Below are 21,424 nucleotides of genomic sequence, written 5' to 3'. Positions count from 1 at the left end.
TGGAAAAGGCAAGTGGTACGGCTGAATATGAAAGCGATGGGAGGCAAGTTAGAGAAGAAAATTGGGGGCTCCTATTTGCAACTAGTCAAGGATAATGAAATTCAGGAGCAAAAGGGAAAATGGGCAAATTTGGAGGCTTTAATACAGATGTACACTACTTGGGCAGGAAAAAAAACAGATCCAGGAAAATACAGACCTATCAGCCTAACCTCAATACCAGGGAAGATTCTGGAAAAGATAACCAAGCAACGAATCACAGAACACCTAGAAGCAAACAAAATAATAACCAAAAGCCAACATGGATTTATCAAAAACAGATCATGCCAGACTAATCTTATTGCATTCTTTGACAAAGTGACAAAATTAGTGGACCAGAGGAATGCTGTTGATATAATTTACTTGGACTTCAGTAAAGCATTTGACCAAGTAGACCATAACCTACTACTAGATAAAGTAGAAAAATGTGGGCTAGACAGCACCACCACCAGATGGATTCGTAACTGGCTGACCAACCGCACTCAACGTGTAGTCCTCAATGGAACTACATCCACATGGAGGGAAGTATGCAGTGGAGTACCCCAAGGCTCTGTTTTAGGCCCAGTACTCTTCAACATCTTCATCAATGACTTGGACGAGGGGATAGATGGGGAACTCATCAAATTTGCAGATGACACCAAGCTGGCAGGAATAGCCAACACTCCAGAAGATAGGCTCAAGATACAGAAAGATCTTGACAGACTTGAACATTGGGCACTATCTAACAAAATAAAATTCAACAGTGAAAAAAGTAAGGTTCTACATTTAGGCCAAAAAAACAAAATGCACAGGTACCATATATGTGGTATCTTGCTCAATAGTAGTAACTGTGAGAGCGATCTTGGAGTCCTAGTGGACAACCATTTAGATATGAGCCAGCAGTGTGCAGCAGCTGCCAAAAAAGCCAACACAATTCTGGGCTGCATAAATAGAGGGATAGAATCAAGATCACGTGAAGTGTTAATACCACTTTATAATGCCTTGGTAAGGCCACACTTGGAATACTGCATTCAGTTTTGGTCGCCACGATGTAAAAAAGATGCTGAGACTCTAGAAAGAGTGCAGAGAAGGGTAACAAAGATGATTAGGGGACTGGAGGCTAAAACATATGAAGAATGGTTGCAGGAACTCGGCATGCCTAGTTTAATGAAAAGAAGGACTAGGGGAGACATGATAGCAGTGTTCCAATATCTCAGGGGTTACCACAAAAAAGAGGGAGTCAAACTATTCTTCAAAGCACTTGAGGGTAGAACAAGAAGCAATGGGTGGAAACTAATCAAGGAGAGAAGCAATCTAGAACTAAGGAGAAATTTCCTGACAGTTAGAACAATTAATCAGTGGAACAACTTGCCTGCAGAAGATGTAAATGCTCCAACACTGGAAATCTTTAAGAAAATGTTGGATAGCCATTTGTCTGAAATGGCATAGGGTCTCCTGCCTGGGCAGGGGGTTGGACTAGAAGACCTCCAAGGTCCCTTCCAACTCTGATATTATTATTATTATATTATTATTATCCTAGCATATGTCTGGAACAGGGACAAAGACACATGCAATTTTTATAAGGTCATATTTCTAGGTCTGTGGTTGGTTCAGATTCCAAGGATGGACATTGAAGAACCTTCAGATGTTAAAGAAATTAGCTATAAGATATATAGCAGGAAGGAAATATTACCATAAAGTGTAAGAAAAAAATCTAGCAATTTACTAGAGCAATTTACATTGCTGTTGTATATTAATAGCAGATAGCTGATTTTTTAAATTATATAACATGTTTTTATAGAGGCTGTGCCTCATTTTAAATTCCTTATCTTTATTAACAATATAACCTGAAGCTTTATTAAAGATTTTGGTCAGTGTCTCCTTTATTAATGAAATAAAAGCAAACTACCTACACCATCAGAAAGGTTACATGGTACTAAAGCAAAAAAACAAAACAAAAAATAGATCTTCAGATTTTTCTTTTTTTAATCGAGATTCAAAAATAAATTCTGTCATATGTTTTGACTGCTATGAGCAGGACATCTTGTCTTTGAAGTTCAATTAGTCATTTCCTTTTAACTGATAGTTACCCAATTGAGAATAGATAATTTGCATACCATCTGTCCCAACTATGTGACAACTATATCAAGAACTCTAATTTCAGACTTGAAGCATTTCATTTCAAGCTATAAACTCATTTAGAACAAACAAATGTGCCAAAAGAGAACATTAATTAATATTCAGCATACTAGAATATATTAGAATGTTAATACGTCTAACCTCCTGGATGAAAAGACTGAAAACAAAAGATGAATAGTTTGCTTGCAACCAAACAATTTAAAAACAGAATGGCTTTGGGTATTTGAGCCTCCTGGAGGATAAGGTTTTTCCACAATAAATCTTAGATAGGGTGTTACTGTCTCAGTCAGGGAGTCTTCTTGGACTTATGGCTCCTGAACCAAGAAAGTGGCAGCCATGGACAGGAAGGACCTTTACACACCTTGGGTGTACCAGTTACAACTGTTCCCAGATCAGTAGGTTTTGTTCAGTCATGTATGCCTTTGTGAGCACTTATCTGTACCACAATGCAGGGGTGAAATCCAGCATGTTCTGACAGGTTGTGGAGAACCGGTAGCAGAAATTTTGATTAGTTCAGAGAACCGGTAAATACCACCTCTGGCTGGCCCCAGAGTGGGTGGGAATGGGGATTTTGCAGTATTCTTCCCCTGCCACGCCCACCAAGCCACACCCATGGAACCGGTAGTAAAAAAAATTTGGATTTCACACTGCCACAATGCCTCTACATGGGGCTTCCCTTGAAGAAAATTAAAGGGTTCAAATGATTCAGAATGTGGCTGCCTGTGTAGAAAAGGGTATGAGGTATTCTTCACATCTAACACCACTGCTTTGTGGGCTGCATTGGTTGCCAGTGTGTTTATGAGTGCAATTCAAGGTGCTGGTTATCATCTTTAATGCCCTCCATAGCTTAGATGCTGGGTTACCTGAGGAACCATTTTCCTGTAGTTGTTTCTATCCATCCAATTTGTGATTAGGCATATTGCTGATTCCATCAGCCAAGGATTGTCAGCTAGCAACAACCAGGAGATGCATCTTCTCTGCTGTAGTTCCTGCCTTCTGGAATATTCTCTCTTCAGATATCAGGATTATCCTCGACCCTGTTAACTTTTTGCAAGGTTGTGAAGATTTGGTTGAGTGCTTGGGCTTCCCCCACTCCTCCCGAGTGAGTTAAAAGTGTGTTAATACAGCCATATTGTATTAACAGATTATTTTGTACTGTTTTAATTTTTTTATGTTTTATGAATTATACTGCACGGTCACTACAGAAATATAAATAAATGAATAAATAAAAAATCTAAATATGATACTAATTTTACTTCACGTTGATTCTGCCAACAAACTTAAAAATACATCAACCTCAATCTAGCTTAAATGTCCAATGATTCTTGTTCTTTTAGAAATCCAATTAATAGCATGGAAATCTTTCAAAAAGGTTCTTCAGAATGCAGAGGAGTGCAGACAAACCACCTCTTTCAAATGGTTAAAGCAACTTCCTGTTTTCCCTGTTCACATGGTAAATCTGAAGGTTCCCTTGTGTTCCAAAGCAACTCTTTCGAAGTATTTGCTCCGTCCTAGCAATTATTTTCCATCAAGTAATAAAGTATTAACTTTTCTTCATTAATTATAACCTATCAAAGGTAGGAGGGATATAAACCTCCATTCATTCATAAAATCCATGGCATGATTTTTGTACCATTTATCATGGCATGATCTTGGACCATTTATCAGTCAATCTAACCCTTACAATAGGATTTCCTAAAAGAAGGGCAGGGTACATAAGTAATGTAATTTCAGATTTATTTTTTCAAGGGATAGGGGAAGCTATTTAACAGACTAGCAAAACAGAATTGGAAGGTACCTTAACGGTCTTCTAGTCCAACCTCCTGCTCAAGCAGGAAACCCTGTACTATTTCACACAAGTGGTTGTCCATTCTCTTTTTAAAAATCTTCAGTATTGAAGCACCCACAATTTCTGGAAGCAAGTCATTCCACTGATTGTTCTATCAGGAACTTTCTCCTTAGTTCTAGGTTGGTTCTCTCCTTCATGTTTCCATCCATTGCTTCTTGTCCTGCCTTCAGGTGTTTTGGAGAATAGGTTGATCCCCCCTCACCTCCTTGTGGCAGCCCCTGAGATATTGGAACACTGCTATCATGTCACCCCTAGTCTTCCTTTTTGTTAAACGAGACAATTCCTGAAACCATTCTTCATATGTTTTAGCCTCCAGTCATCTTTATTGCTCTGCTCTTCTCTGCACTGTTTTTAGTTTCATTTTCATATCGTAATTTTTTACAAATTAGCGTCTCAACATCTTTTTTTATATTGTGACATTTAGTATGTTATTGCTATTAGATTGCAATATTGATATGCGTCATCATCATTATTAAGATCCACATCTTGCTTTGTCCTTGGGATCTCAAGGTAGTAGACATAGAATGCTTTCCTCCAATACTTCCTATAGCAACCATTCTATGGGACTCATGATGCTCAGAGAGTGTAACTGGCCCTTTGAATCTCCAAAGTCTCTTTCTGACTTAAATCCCAAACCCCAGCTCTTAGCTCTACATCTTTATCACTATGCACTCATTCTTAATGAAACAAGTTTTGGAGAAAGTACTTTACTTCCTCTGTCTCTCCATTCCTAAATGGTAGGCCTGAGGGGGGAAAAAATGAAAGGAGGCTCTACTGAAGTCACATGCCACAACTTGACATATTATATACTTAAAAAATTCTTTCATTTTCCAGAAAAAGTAAAGATATTACTATATTAATATTGACATGTGGAATACGAATTTAACAAAATCTTGTACAAATGTAAAAAGACAAAACAGCTGTATTCTACTTTATACTCTTGGTTGTCTTTATAAATTTCAGTGAATAAAAGTCTCACATAGTTTTTGCACTGAGAACCGTTGATCAGTAGTGGGATTCAATTTTTTTTTTACTACCGGTTCTGTGGGCGTGGCTTGGTGGGCGTGGCAGGGGAAGGATACTGTAAAATCTCCATTCCCACCCCACTCCAGGGGAACATTATTGCAAAATCCAAATTTCCTTCTGATCAGCTGGGACTCAGGAGGCAGAGAATAAAAGGGGGCAGGGCCAGTAAGAGGTGGTATTTACCGGTTCTCCAAACTACTCAAAATTTTCGCTCCAGAACTGGTCAGCACCTGCTGAATACCACCTCTGCCATTGAGATTATTAACTCTCCTTTAGTTCAGACCCCTGTTCTGTTGCCATTCAGATGTGTTAGAATAGAATAGAATAGAATAGAATAGAATTTTTATTGGCCAAGTGTGATTGGACACACAAGGAATTTGTCTTGGTGCATATGCTCTCAGTGTACATAAAAGAAAAGATACCTTCATCAAGGTACAATACTTACAACACAATTGATGATCAATATATCAATATAAATCATAAGGATTGCCAGCAACAAGTTATAGTCATACAGTCATAAGTGGAAAGAGATTGGTGATAGGGACTATGAAACGATTAATAGTAGTGCAGATTCAGTAAACAGTCTGACAGTGTTGAGGGAATTATTTGTTTAGCAGAGTGATGGCCTTCGGGAAAAAACTGTTCTTGTGTCTAGTTTAGGACTGCAATTCCCAATATTCTTAGCAAATCAAAAGCGTTGGTCCAGAAACTACAAATGCTAATCCTTATACACTTACAAGTCCTCAAGCTTTTACATTAAGAACATAATGTGTCTAAAGACACTAAATGACCAAAGGATTATCATATACAAAGCCCAGTTTTGCTGTAAACTGAAAAAAAAGAGCCATCTTTGGTAATTTATCATATTTATCTCTACCAAATCATTAAAAATAAATGGAGATACTCATTTGCAAGAACTCTGCTCAATTAAGGAGACACAGATGTGAAAATACATTTCTCAAATTCCAGCCCATTATTCTAGCTTCTGGACTACTCACATTCACTTTAATAGTTTATTTGGAAAGGATAATTAAAGCAAACACATAGTCCCCAAGCTTATGAAAGCTAACTTGCAATGTAGGACAAGAAAACACACAGCTGCTGTTTTGCAAAATAAGAAATTATGTTGCACAAACCACATGCATGTGAAAAGGATTATTCAGGACTTGTTTTTCATGAAAGCCGAACTGCCATCAAATTGTGATTCACAATACAGTTTTCACAAATTAAAGAGGGGACATGCTCCTGTCCTAAGAAATGGGTGATCCAGCTTTTAGAAAAGCATACATAAAAAGATGGACCATCCTTTAAAATGCCCATTAATTATAAGCTGTCGTTTTAAAAAGTTGAATTTTGTTCAGCATGATAATTAATTGAAAATAGTTATATCCCAGCTTCCCATGCTTTCTGAAATGAGGTCCCAACAATTGAGGACAGCTTAAGAGAGACATTAAATGTAAACACGAAGGAAAGAAAAATAAAGCAAAAGCAAATTTGATTTAATATCAATAGATCCCCTTCACCTGTTAATTAACAGTGCTTACACATTCTAACTACAGAACATTCTGTAACAGAGGAAGAGTTCTGTTTCCCTTCAATTTGGAGCTCCAGATTTTCCTAGGATTTTCGCCCACTCATGTGAATCAGTTTTATATAACACTCCAGCATATAATTTGCATCCCACATACAAGGCAGCACTTTAGCATTAACATCTTTCTCATACTGGAGTTATTTAAAGAATGTGAACCTGGTACATTTTAAAATGTTCAAGCAACCATTTCATTTATATGTCACCAATCACACGATGCAGTCCTAATTCTGAAACGAAATGACTTGCCTTGCAACAGTACCTTGCCAAAAATAGAGCCTCAAATGACACAAATATAGAATGTTCAAAATGAATTTGGTGCTAATGAGAACTATCAGTCTGACAGCAATACGGGGTACTTTTCTATTTTTACTATTGGTAATACTTGCAATCCATCTAATAACCAAAATCTTCTGGAGGACTGACAAAGTTTCTTAAAATATTAAACATCTCAAAAGGCATTAAAAAGTTCAGAAAATAAAAAACAAGAAAACATAATTAAAAATTCATAGCAAAGATATCAGCCTCATAAAATTCCTTGTTCCAATTACAGCACCCAGTTACAATCAAATGTAGAAAATTGTAGAAATGCTAGGAAGAAGAAAACCTTTTTGCCTTGTATCAAAATATATTTTGGGATGTGCAGAAGGTATGCTTTCCTGAAAAAAGTGTTACATAAACTAGGCCTTACAGTAAAAAACAAAACAAAAAAGTATTCCTTAAATTTCCTTGCCTCACTTTATTGGAGGCACTTGGTGAGTCTGAAGATTAATAAAAAAAACGGTAACCGGTTGCATAAGAGAGACAATATTCCTTAACATATTCTGGCTCTAGACGAGGGGTATTATACTCAAGGCCCACAGGCTGGATCTGGCACGTGGGGTGCTTAGATCTGGCCCATGGGGCCTGCCCGGAAACAGTACAGGTCTGCTCCGCAGTGCCTCTGCCAGTGAAAACAGGGCTCAGGGGAGCTGTGCATGGCTCCCCATGCCCCATTTTTAGCCACGATGGCCTTCTGCAGTCCTCTGCCAGTGAAAATGGGGCTCCCCCAGCCCCATTTTCTTTGGCAGAGGGTTGCAGGAGGCCCTTGTGGCCAAAAATAGAGCACTGGGGGGCACGCACACACACCCTGAGCCCCGTTTTCATTGGCAGAGGGCTGCAGGAGGCCATCAGCTGAAAATATCCCGTATCATGCCCACCGTGGCCACGCCCACCCCCTGGCCCTCTGAGGTCAAACACAACTCTGATGTGGCCCTCAATAAAATTGAGTTTGACACCTCTGCTCTAGACCATTGATTCATGTCTTTACAAATCAACAACGACCCCACTCCCTCCAAATTCACCACTGAATTCAGTAAGCTGACAGCTTAGCTAGCTGACAAAGCAAAATAACAATGTGGTGCCCGTGGTGCAATATGATCTTGGTTGTTTTCTTGCAGACGTTTTGTTACCCAGCTAGCTAACAACCTCAGTGCAAGAATGGAGTGGGGTTTGCTCTCTGTTTATATATTATATAAACATCTGTTTATAAACATCTATAACTCTTTATATACCGCATAAACCGCATAAACAGAGCTTACCATGTCAGAGTTGGTGAGGTTGTTCTTTTCTCCTTTGTAATTGCTTTGATAGGCTATTGTTTGATTGTTTGTCTGAGTTAGTAGTTCCCTGATTAGGGATTGTTTACTGCTCGTTTGTCTGGTGTTAATCCTAGAGTTGATTCCTACTTATTTGGGTGATGATTGCAGAGAAGGTGGTGTTCTGGCCTTTGTTTTCTTTTTAGCTTTTTGACTCTTTTAAATGATGTGTAAATGTTGTTTATCTCTATGCACTTGTTGATGGCTGATCTGTTTGAGTATCTAGGAATTTCCTAGTTTTTGTATTTAGCTTGGTCTAGGATGATCACAGTTGCCCAGTTGAAACTAAGACTAAGTCTGTCCATATATTGTCAAATTATGGTTCTGCTAGACTTCTGCCTGTTTGTTCTAGATAGTGGCTATTACAGTCCTTATACAGTATGTTGTACCCGATGCCTGGTTTTTTTTGTGTGTGTTTTTTTTGTGTGTGGCTAATGGATCTTTTTTTTTAACTTAAGTTATTTTGTAGTTTTCTCATTGGTTTGTGTTCTACTGTGATGCCATGTGGTGATAAGAGTCTATTGGTTGTTTCTGAAATGTTTTTGATGTATGGAAATATTATCTTTTTCATAGCTTGTGTCAGTTGTGCTGTAGTGGGTTAATGGTCAGATACTTTTTGATAAAGTTGAATTTGAAAAATCTGTAAACCAAATTCCTAACTTTTGGGGGACAAATTTTACTGACAAATTATCAGTGGAATATAATTCAGAAACTAAACAAATTAAAGACTATGAATAAATGGGTACAACATTTAAACAGGATGAATAATATGCAACAATGAGAATATTAATAGCAATAGCACTCAGACTTATACAGTGCTTTGTTACAACCCTAAGCAGTTTACAGAGTCAGCATATTGCCCCCAACAATTTGGGTCCTCGTTTTACCTACCTCAGAAGGATGGAAGGCTGAGTCAACCTTGAGCCTGGTGAGATTCAAACTGCCAAAGTGCAGGCAGTCAGCAGAAGTAGCCTGCAGTACTGCACTCTAACCACTGCGTGGCTCATTGTATTAATGGAAATGTCAAATATTAAATTTAGTTTGAATATCAGACTTACAAGGTATTTTATCATTGGAATATTACTCAAATACTGGCTGCTACAATAGACAACCAGTTTTCTAAAAATTACTTGAAATACAATAATCAGTTTAGATTATTTTTTTCCCTAGTGGAAATATTATGCTCAGAAATTCTGAAATACTATCTATGACAGAATTGAACAAATTTTAAAGATTGAATTTTCTTTCCATTCAGCTATTATTCTGTTAATTCTTATATTTCCAGATAAATGAGCTAACAGCTAACTGCCAGAACACTATGCTTTTTATTGAAAATCACTTATTAGCTCTTCTATAGAAAAATACCACCTTAAAACGCTGGAGTATGCATAAATATAAAAATAACTTTGTATTTAAAAAATAATTGTGAAACATAATTTAATTAATCTTAGAAACCATTCACAGGTTATAGTTCGATTTATAGCCACGTGCTACATCCCCAAATTGGGTTTCTTTTATTGGTTTAATACTTAAGATTTTGTTTAATTTATGAAATAAGGATTGAATTTTTGTTACCCAGAAATCTTTGCTAATTCTTCACTTTGATCAATGATTCATACTATACTGGCATTTGTTGTTAATTATTGTAGATTGAACTTTTTAAACGGATAGAAGTTACTTTAAAAAGCAGCACTAATCTAACATTACTTTGCATTTTTATTCAGTTTTATACCATCTGCAAACATCTTTTCTTTTTTTTTCTTAGTTTTTTTAAAATTCTTGATTATATTCTAAGTATCTACAATAAAATAAAAACAAATATATAGAGAGCCAGTTTGATCTAGTGGTTAAGGCTCCTGGCTACAAAGTGGGAGATCATGAGATCAAATCCCATCTTATCCATGAAAGCCGCTGGGTGACCTTGGGCCACTCAGTCTCTCTCAGCCCAACCCACCTCCTAGGGTTGATGTTATGAGGAAAATAGGTTTGTTGGATACAATCGCCAGCTTAGATTATTTGTAAAATAAAAATAAAAAAGTAAAAACAAAAACAAAAAAAGTATAAAGTATAAAATAAAAAATAAAATACATGCCAAGCTTGTTCAAGGACCACTATTTACAGACCAGTGATTTGGAATCCAAACTCAAAAAGTAGAATTAAGTTTAGGTTCAGCTTCAACAATTTGACATTAATAGTGTTCAATATTTCAAATCCAAAACTTTAGTAAACATTTTGTACAAAATTTCCATTCAACATAATAGGCCAGAGGTTGTATTTTAGAAACAACTTCAACACCACACATCTTTAAGATAATTTCACCTGCCACTTCTTTCTAGTGCAAATATAATTCCTTTCTTCTGAAAAGGAAGCAAGTTTTCCTTCAGCTTCTCAGGTAGATAAGAAAATTCTTCATCAGCATCAGAATTTGAACATGATATTCCAACTCTAGGACTCTTCTGGATAATAGTTGCCATCTTTATTCTAGCAAAAGTAAAAAAGGGGGTTTCATTAAAAATTCAGCATTATTCTTCATTACTTTTCAGCGATGTTGAAGACAACATAGGCAATAGTATTATAGTACTATACACAGATCACAACAACCAAGCAAGGAATCTGGGAATAAAATGGCAGGACAAGAAGCAATGGATGGAAACTAATCAAGGAGAGAAACAATCTAGAATGAAGGAGAAATTTCCTGACAATTAGAACAGCCCATGGAATGACTTGCCTCCAGAAGTTCTGGGTACTCCAGCACTGGAGGTTTTTAAGAAGAGATTGGACAAACCATTGGTCTGAAATGGCATATAATCCCCTGGACTAGAAGACCTCCAAGGTGCCTTCCAACTCTGTTCTTCTGTTCTTCTTAAATTAGTTACACAGAAGTGTGTGTCTATTTGCATGTGCGTGCATATACAGAATAAACATATGCATGCATATAACAAAATAAAATAAAATATCTTTCAAATGATATTGTAACCAGAGTGCCAGTAAGGGCAGTGTATTTATTCAACAGTAAATTCACTGTTGATGAGAACACAATAATAGAAAAGCTCACGTTGAACATCATAAAAAGTAATGTAGCTTGTAATTGTAAAAGATGAAAAGATGATACTAGCAATTAATTACAATCCATTAACAAACATGACATGACTGATATAAGCAAAAGAGCAGGTTCTCAAAATCCAAGTTTATAATCTGTAAAGAAAAATAACACAAGAGGATGAAATATATTTTTTGATCATTTTTACCACGGTTGTTAAGAGAATCACATGGTTAAGTGACTAATGTAGTTGCTAAGTGAATCTGGCTTCCCCAATTATCTTAGCTTGTTGGAATCCATCTGAAAAGCTCGCAAATCGTAATAGCAAGACACCGCAATAGGAAGTGCGAGCCAGTCACCAAGTGCCAAAATTGCAATCACCCGACCATAGGTCTGAAAGAGCAGTCATAACTTCAAGGATGGATTGTAAGTCCCATTTTCCAAGCTGTTGTAACTTTAAACTGTTGTTAAATGAATAGTTGTAACTTGAGGACTACCTGCATTTGATTTTTTTTTCCTTGTTAATGGTGTTGTGATATTAGCCCTAAGAATTCCCTCAATTCATTGCCGAGGTCATGCTATCTGTGATGTAGTAGCAAAAGTGGTTATTCCTATTACTTCTTCCTGCAACTCAAATTGGAATCTGCTAGTCCTCAAAACTGCATCCTCAAGAATACCACATTCCCAGTATACTTGGGAGTAAGTCCCATTAAACAAGGCTCTTTGAAATACAGCCAAAATATTCTTATGTAAAAGCCATTTGTTGAAGGTTTTTTTTAATATGAATAAAGTTTTGTAAATCAAACAAATATGCCAATGTATCATAAACTAAAGATACATTTTATATTAATCAATACAATAATTTACATTTACCGGTAGGTATGATAAGAAAAACATGTTCCATATATTTATTTTCTCAAATTTCTATTTTGTTTTGTTTTTCTCCAAATGTCTGGAAATTATATTTGTCTAATTACTCTTGATTTAATTTTTTCTGATGTTCATAACTCAACTTTCAATGGCCTCTTGAAATTTCCAGGGACGCCATTGTATTGCCAGCTGTGTTCCAGAATAGAGTCCAACATTTGCTCTAAATGTTCTAGAGAGTTATAAATCAAATATGTTCTCATTATTGCTCTACCAAAATTTTCTTCTGCTGATTTTCAACCTTTGTCATTCAAGCTAAATACAGAGAGTCTATACTAAAAAAAAAAAAAAGCAAAAGAAGAGAATCCAAAATGTTGGAGACCATAGAGAATAGAAAACAACACCATCCACCATTCTTATTATAATAGTAAAATAATGTAAGCTCTAAAATTCCACCAAAAGAGATTGAAAAGAAATTCAGACAAATATAAGGTTCTAAAAACGTACAAAAAATAGGAAGAAGCTTTTATTAAATTTAACAAATTGCCCTATACATTGTAAGCCGCCCTGAGTCTTCGGAGAAGGGCGGGGTATAAATGTAAACAAAAAAAAACAACAAAAAAACAACAACAAAGGTTTCAATCTTGAAATTGGATGTAAATTTTCCTTTCATTCTTGGTGATTTAAAAGTATGCTAGTGCCTGTTTTTAGTCAATCTACTTTGCTTTTTCAGTGTATCTTGATATTGCCAGTCTTAATATGCTAGTGTTTATGTCTCTAGAACAGGGGTTCCCAAAGTTGGCAACCACAATTCCCCAGCCAGCATGGCTGTCTTGGAAATTCAATGCATTTTAAAGTTGCCCTGCTGTAGAATACCAATTTATTAGAATGGATCATTGAAGTAGTTTCCTTTCATTTCAATGACAAGTTGGCTTTATTTAAAATATTAAGATGTTTCCACAAGAGAGGCCATACACCAGGGGTCTCAAACTGGCGGCCCGCAGGCTGGATGTGTCACACACAGACCACACCCACTCCAGGTCCGCAAATGGGAAAAACGTCACAAAATGTCACGTGACGGCAACATGATGTGGTGAGTATGACACTTGTGCCATATACAATTAAAATATACATGGTAGTTATTTTCTGGGGTGCAGTGTTGAAACATTTAGTCAAGTCCTATTGTATAATACTGATGTTTTCCCCAAATATGTTCTGTTCTCCAAACAACTCTGTGAGGTGGATTGTGGCACACCAAACTCACTCAGCCAGTTTTCATGGCTAAGGAAGGAGTAGATATTTGTTGTGTCTGCGCCCCCCGAGCCAGGCCTGCTGCCAGAAAGTGACATGGACAGTGAGGGGAAAGGGCCATCAGGACTTACTTTGGGAGCACCGGCTTCCCTGGCTCAGCTCCAGGCATCAGAAGCAGGCCAAGTGGAGGAGATAACGAGGCCTCCTTCCCGACTCTTCCCCCCCACAGGCCACACCTGCAGACCCAGCTGACGGCAATCAGGCTTGGTCGAACCCTAGGTTTTGTAGGCAGGAGAGGAGGGAACAACAGAAGCAAGGGTGGGGCAGGCCTAGGAAGTGCTGAGTCATGGAGCCACACCCCACAGGATATAAAAGACAGCGAGAGCTGCTGTGTCTCTTTGTAATAGGCAAATCCACTGATTAAGAGCTGAAGTTTGTTTCTGAGTGACTCACCAGCGTCGTGGAAGATAACGGAGGCTCTTGGCAGATGCTGGCTATTCTGCTGCCAGAGCTGATAGTGCTGGCTAATTAAGCCATCACTCGGACGGAGGCAAGGGAGGACACAACAATATTCCTAGTTTCTCTACCTGAACATTTTCGTCAGTACAGGTAGTCCTCCCGTCACAACCATTCAATTATGAAGGTACTGAAAAAAGTGGTTTATGATCAGTCCTCACACTCGTGACCATTGCAGCATTCCCGTGATTACATGAGATTTGGTTGCTTGGCAACTTTTGCACATTAGGACAGCTGCAGTATCCCAGTCATCATTTTGCAACTTTCCCAGCAAACTTCCAACAACCATGTTACTAACGTAAAACCTGAAGTGATTCACTTAACAACTGTGGCAAGAAAGGTCATAAAATGCGGAAAAGGTCACTTATCAACTGTTTTGCTTAGCAACAGAAATATTGGGCTCAACTGTAGTCATAAATCAAGGACTACCTGTAAAAGTCGGCAGTCTGTCTCAACCTCTACTCAGAACACAGTGGCCTTATCAAGAAAGTGAGATTAATTTTTGGCAGTTTGGGAATTTTTTTTTTTACCATTAAACTATATTTCAGTCATACCTTTCCCACTGACCTAGTAAGTCAATATTCAAATGAAATAGAGCAGAGGTCACCAAGCTTTCAGACCTCAGGGACCACTAAATTCATAATTTTAAATCCTGCAGACCACTAATATGATCTGCCTAATGACCAGCTGGGTGGGTCATGTGACTGGGTGGCCGTGGCCAATTTCATATCACTCACGTGGAGGGGCACCTTGCCAGTCTCTACTCGCCCCTCCCCTCCCAGCCACTCCTCACCTCCCCAGGCTCCTTAGGGCCCCAACAGGAAGCAATTGTTGGAGCTAAGCAGCCACTGTGAGAAAGAGCTGGCAAAAAAGCTGGCTAAATTCAAATTGGATCTGGCTGAGAAGGAGGCTCAGCAGAAGCACCTCACTGAGGATTATGAGCATAGACTTTCCAAACAGAGGGAAGACCTGTGGGAGTGCAAGGCCAGGTACCAGTGCCTGGAGGCTCAGTGGGCTGAGATGATCAGCCAGTTCCAGGCCATGAGACAGTCCCACTGGAACAAGACCCTCTGGCTCTTCGCCACCAGAGGCTAAAGCAGACCCCAAGTCGGAATTTCTGTCCCCGTCCAACCCACACAAAAAGACCCCAAAGGGGGAGACTCTCTTCAGCAATACAACCATTCATTGCATGTATCCAGTCCAGGGGCCATAGTTTGAGGCCCCCAGATTTAATGCAATATAAAAAATGTAAATAATTTTTCTGCGGACCACCAAAATTTTCTCGTGGACCACCAGTGGTCCACGAACCACCAGTTGGTGACCGCTGGAATAGAGATTCCTCCAACTCCCTTTAACCAGTATAGACTAAACCTGCAGCAATATCATAGAGGTACAGTATGTGAGATTTTTTGTGTTTAATTGACTAAACACATATTTTAGAGGGGGTTTTTTTACAGTAAGGGGGCCATCCAAGACATTCAATTCCCACCAAGTTCATACACTGTAGTAAATCCCCTTAAACACACCAAAGACTTGTGCCCAAATAAAGCTTAAAATAAAGTTAAGCCAGCGGCTGAATTTACACCACATGCTGAACCACAAACTACCCAACTCCATTTTAGCCTAGTTTTGCACTAAATTCAATGAGTGTCTGTCCTAGATATAGGACAACGGCCAGAAAAATCCAAGCAATCTTTGATCTTGTTTTCCAAAGCTGCAATTCCAGGAGCTAGTGCCATGCATTAAAGAGAGAGCATATTGCTAAGTACATTGTAGGGGCATCATTGCAGTCCAGGGACAAAAGGTAATTTGCTATTCCACTGACTGTGCACAAAACCAAGTAAATAATTCCCCACCAAACCTCATTCGCCCAAGCAGCAACAGCTTCTTTTTTCGGCTGCTAACCAGAATGACCTCTTTTTTCGCGCTTAAACCCGACGGAAGTGATCTCACCGATGGCAGGACAAACCCGACTGCTTAACAAACGCCTCCCGCAGAACTATAAATCAAAGCGGTGGGGTAGCTTTCATTCTTGGTTTGCTTAATGCTGCCCCTCGGGCCCCAGCGATGAAGGCGATCTTCATCGCGGATTGAAATCCCAAGCGATTTCCGGCTTTTCTCACAAATGCGTGCATGTTAGGGAAAAAAAACAAAAAAACCTCCCTTAAGCCTCCGATGCCGCGCTATAAAAGGCTGGGATGTTGGGGCGGGTGGATTTAATGAAAGGAAACGGCCGTCTTTTTAAGTATTTTGTGCTCCTGGGGCAGAACGATGCGAAGAATGTCTAATTCTTGAGCTGGTAACGGAGTGCAAGTTACTAGACGGCAAAGTTATAGAATGAAGAAACTAATTGGTTGGATGAGTTTATGAGCATGTGGGAGACGACCAGGTCAGATAGTGATTATGAGAATGAAATAGCAGGAGCATGCAAAGGTGCTTCAACTGACTAAAAGAGGCTTGCATCGGAATAGGTATGTATAGAATTGCATGTTAAAAGCATATTAACTGCCCTGGGAAATACTTCATAGCAACGTTTCTCAACTTTGGCAACCTTGAGCTGATTGGACTTCATCTCCCAGAATTCCCCAGCCAGCAAAGCTGGGGTTTGTCATATGAACTTACCCACTAGGAAAGAAATTACTTATTTCTAGGGTAGAAATTACTTATTTAATTACCAGGAAGCAAAGCTGGCTGGCGACTTCTGGGAATTGAAGTCCAACCATCTTAAGGTTGCTGAGGTTGGGAAACACTGCTTTATAGTATGCAACTCTATGCACACCTTATAAAAAGGAAATTAGCTGGCGGTTATGGCTTGCTCAAGAGTAAGATCTAACCCTGTAGCAATTCCTTATATATTTGGCTATCATTTTAGTGCATGTTGATTGGTGAGGCAACTGTTCTGTTACTAATTGAACAATGGAACAATTAAGTAATTCTAAACTCCAAATGTAATATAGTCTAATAACCCGCTGCTCATTAGCTGATAGTGCATATTATGTTGTTTGCTTCAAACTAATAAATTAGTTCTGCTATCCCTCCTGATTGAGAATTTCTACTCTAGTGGGGTAGATTTATATGATAAACCTAACCTAATCTGGAATGATTTACTTCATAATCCAGAGCCAGAGATTTTTTTAAAAAAATATTTAATTTCTATAGCTGTCCATCTCAATCCAATTTACTCTGGACACAAAATAATTAAACCCAGAAAAACACAAAAATTATATACATATAGGCAATCAAAAATTATAATTATATAAACATCAATAGTGTAAACAAGTAGATAGCCAAGTTTTTAAAGCCTTATGAAAGGCTAACAGGATTTGGGCCATCCTGAGTGCCAATGGAAGAATGCTCTAGAGTCGTAATGGCGAACCTATTGCATGCATGCCAGAGGTGGCAGACAGAGCTCTCTCTGTGGGCACATGCACTGTTGCCAGCTGCTCTTCTGGGTTCCATCGCATGCATGGGCACTGACCAGCTGCTCTCTTCCGGGTTGTGGTGCTCCGGCATGCACACACTCCAGTTTTGGCACTCAGTGCCAAAAAGGTTAACCACCACTGCTCTAGAGTGTAGGGGCTACTGCCAAGAAGGCATGTCTCCTAGTACCTGCCAGTCAACATTCCTTGGCTGACAAGACCCACAGCGTCCCAATTTACTAGATTGATTTGGATGCATAGAAACTATTGGGAGAAGATGGGCCCTTAGGTAATCTCAAGCCATGAAGGGTTTTGAAGACGACAACGAACACCTTGAGTTGCAGCAAATATGTAGGCAACCTGTGCAGTTCCTGTAGTAATGGTGTTACATGTGCTGCATAACAGACACTGTTAACTATCCATGCAGCTATGTTTTGCAGCAATTGAAGTTTCCAAATGCTATTCAAGGGCAGACCAATGTACAGTGTGTTGCAATACTCTAAGAGAGCATGAGTGACTGTGGACAAAGGCCCCCTGGTTCAAGAATGGGCACAACTGATGTACAACTGAAAGGTCCTTTTAGCCACAGCTGCCACCTGTCTTCAAGTCCATGAACCAAGTCCAAGATGATCCTCAGATCGTGCACTGCATCTGTCTGGGACAGTGTTACCCCATTCAGTCTCAAAGGAAACTTGTTCCTAGGCAGATGAAATGCTCAAAGCCACTCCATCTTGCTTGGATTGAGTCAGACCCCATTGCTCCCCATCCAAGCCCCAACAGCCTCCAGACAGTTCATAAGACATTCATGGCATCACTCAATGGGCCAGGGATAGAGGTATATAACTGGATATCAGCTGCATATTGATGGAACCTTATCTAAAACCATTGAATCACTTTACACAGTGGCTTCATGTAGATGTTAAATAGGAGAGAGAATTGAGCCATGAAGCACTCTACACAATAGGACCGTGGGCTGAATCTCTTCCCCAGGAAAGCATTGTGTTGCCTGTTCCCAACTCTGTATTTGGACTGTATCCAGTAAGTAACTTTGGGCAGTAAAATGGTTTCCATCCTAACCTAGATCCTGTTAAATTGTGATAAGCCTGGGTTAGGCTTAATAGAATAGCAACAACCAGGATTAGTTATGTCAGCTTATTGTTATTAATAAAGGCATTTTATGGTCAGAAATCTGGAAAATTGCAAATGAAATGAGTGAGATTATGGTTTGGTTTGGATGGCCATAATCGCTGATTAATTTTAAATGTGTCATGGCCTGATTTCATTCTAGCATGGGAGATATATAAGCCTTTAAGGTATCCCTAGATTCTTTATAGTTATCTGACTTCCAGTGGAGACATTTAGAAAAAAAATCTAGCTAGGGCCATGATGGCGAACCTATGGCACACGTGCCACGGGTGACATGCGGAGCCATATTGGTGGGCATGTGAGCGTTGCCCTAGTTCAGCTGCAGCATGCATGTGCATGCCGGCCAGCTGATTTTCGGGCCTTCTGGGCCCACTGGAGGTCAGGAAACAGGCTGTTTCTGGCCTCCACTGGTGTGTGTGGGAAAGGCCCAGAGCTTTGTTGGAGCCTGGAGAACGCAAAAACAGCCTTCCCAAACCTTGGAGGCCCTCGGAGACCACAAATGGCCTGTTTGCTGACCTCCGGTGGGACCAGAAGGCCCGTTTTTCGCTCTCCCCAGGCTCCAGGGGCTTTCTAGGAGCCTGGGGAGGGCAAAAATGGCCCATTTGCCGACTTCGGGAAGTCTCTGGAGCCTGGGAAGAGCAAAGAATGGGCCTTCAGGTCCCACCAGAAGTCGGCAAACGGATTGTTTCCAGCCTCCAGAGGGCCTTGGGGGAGTGAGGAAGGCTGTTTTCGCCCTCCCAAGGCTCCTAGAAAGCTTCTGGAGCCTAGGGAGGACAGAAAACAGGTCTACCAAGCCCACTGAGGCACTGCGTGCCAAACGTAGAGGGAGCGGGGGGGGGCATGCACACATGCAGGGAGGAACGGGGCGCATTGAATTATGGGTGTGCATACGCACGACCCCCTCCCCGTGCACCCCCCACTTTTGGCACACAATGGCAAAAAGGTTAGCCATCACTGAGCTAGGGTAAAACAAGATGCTTCATAATGAATAAATCTGGCTTTAAAGTACAAAATATATTAACATTTAAAAAAAATTAAAATTAAATTCTTCAGGCTTTATGCTTTTACAGACTACTGGTAGTAATAATTCTAGCAAACATTAAAATGCTACACGGTTGCTTTTATAAGAAGTTATATAAGAATCATCTTCTTATCAAGTCTTTTAGTTCTAGATAGTGTGGGTAGTATGAAACGCTGCTTAAAAAGATTAATATGTGATACACTGAAAAGCAAACATGGATTATATTATTTGAACTGTAATTTTTTAAAACAAAAATGTTACTTGCATTATACAACACAAGCAACTTCTGTTGCTCATGTTTGGAGGAAACCACAGAAACCCTTCCATAAGGATTCATTGCAGTGACTGGAGGAGCAACTTCTTAACCATGTAAGCAATATAATTAAATGCACACCTTTACTTATGGAATTAATCAATATTCAAACAATACTGTATAGTGAACAGTAATTGAGCCAGATAATTGTCATATGTAACACAAAGCAACAAAACTAACCAGGTTAACATATACAAATATCTTCTTGGGCAGGAGTAAAAAGGTAAAGGTTCCCCTCGCACATATGTGCTAGTCATTCCCGATTCTAGGGTGTGGCACTCATCTCCATTTCAAAGCTGAAGAGCCAGCGCTGTCTGAAGACGACTCTGTGGTCGACATAACTAAATGCCAAAGGTGCAGGGAACGCTGTTACCTTCCCACCAAAAGTGGTCCCTATTTTTTCTACTTGCATTTTTAACGTGCTTTCGAACTGCTAGGTTGGCAGAAGCTGGGACAAGTAACGGGAGCTCACCCTATTACACAGCACTAAGGATTCGAACCACTAAACTGCTGATCTTTCAATTGACAAGCTCAGCATCTTACCCACTGAGCCAACCTTTGGGCAGGAGTAGTGAGTAGAAATATGCAAGTATTCAGATCTTAGCAATGGAAAGTGCTTCAGCTCCAACATCTGTCACCATGGGTACATTCACTGGATCTGTCAACAGCACCTTAAGCAAACTGCATCTTTTTCTAGTTTCTTATACTAATCCTGTGTTTCCATGCAGCTGCCATGTAAGGTCAAGAAAAGGTGTGGTTTCTCTAAGGTATCCCTTCCAAGTACAATGAGGGTCCCCAAGGCAGATTCAAAACATTTTTCCTGCATTCGATCCACATGTGGCACAACTGTAGTTATAAAACAGTAGTTGTAACTCACATGAAGCTGTTTAGAAGACAGATCACATTTAAAAAAAATCAAGCTTCAGCACAGTTTTGAGTGCTGTGAAACTCCTTTTTGGCTTTGGTCCCTGCTTTTACAGTTTAAATGTTAAACACGGCATATGGCAAACCCTAACCCTAAATCGTTAGTTATTCATGGAGTATCGCAAGGTCATATTTGACTTGGTTAAGCATCTTGCGAAAAAGCCAGCCTACAACGTATTGAGCATCTGGACGAATTTCAGGACTCAACGGACTCAAATGACCCCTTTGCGGTGGTCTATTGCAAGCTTGAACGCGACACTACAAATCCCATCATGCTTTGCTCTAATTCCCTCCCTCCCCCATGCAGGGAGTTTTAGGACGACTCTGACCCATTTCTCTCGCTTGTTACATTATATCGCGGTGCATATTCCTCCAAGCAACCCCACATCTATAGCCAAAGAGGATCCCATCCCAACTCGGAACAAATCCGAGCCCCCACTTAGGTCAGCGCTTCGAAACCGATCGTGCCGGTCGCAATGACGTCAATAGGTGGGGGGGAATAGCGTATGCCGGGTCTTTTAAATTCCAATTGGTCCTTTAAGAGCCGTCGCTTAGGCAAGCTGCGGCTCGTCATTGGCTTTCGGCGCCTGACGGACGTTTTCATTCGTGGGCCGCATTTTAGACCATTCAGCGGATAACTCCAAGGGAGAGATGAGTCGATGATAAGAGGGCC

The 21,424-nt window shown here is 39.7% G+C and overlaps 1 protein-coding gene across 1 annotated transcript in view; it reads right to left on the bottom strand.

Annotated features, from left to right (window-relative positions):
- Positions 1–15,854, bottom strand: part of ZRANB3 (zinc finger RANBP2-type containing 3) — a 70,278-nt gene extending 54,424 nt beyond the window's left edge. The window contains 2 exon segments of the mRNA XM_058194014.1: positions 10,574–10,735; positions 15,790–15,854. Coding sequence (XP_058049997.1) covers positions 10,574–10,735; positions 15,790–15,794 — 167 coding nt within the window. The 5' untranslated portion in view covers positions 15,795–15,854.
- Between the last annotated feature and the right edge of the window lie 5,570 nt (positions 15,855–21,424).

The sequence above is a fragment of the Ahaetulla prasina genome, chromosome 1 (genome assembly GCF_028640845.1).
Source record: "Ahaetulla prasina isolate Xishuangbanna chromosome 1, ASM2864084v1, whole genome shotgun sequence".
Classification (NCBI taxonomy): Eukaryota; Metazoa; Chordata; class Lepidosauria; order Squamata; family Colubridae; genus Ahaetulla; species Ahaetulla prasina.
Note: the sequence above shows the minus strand (reverse complement) of the source record. Positions and strands in the feature narration are given on the sequence as shown.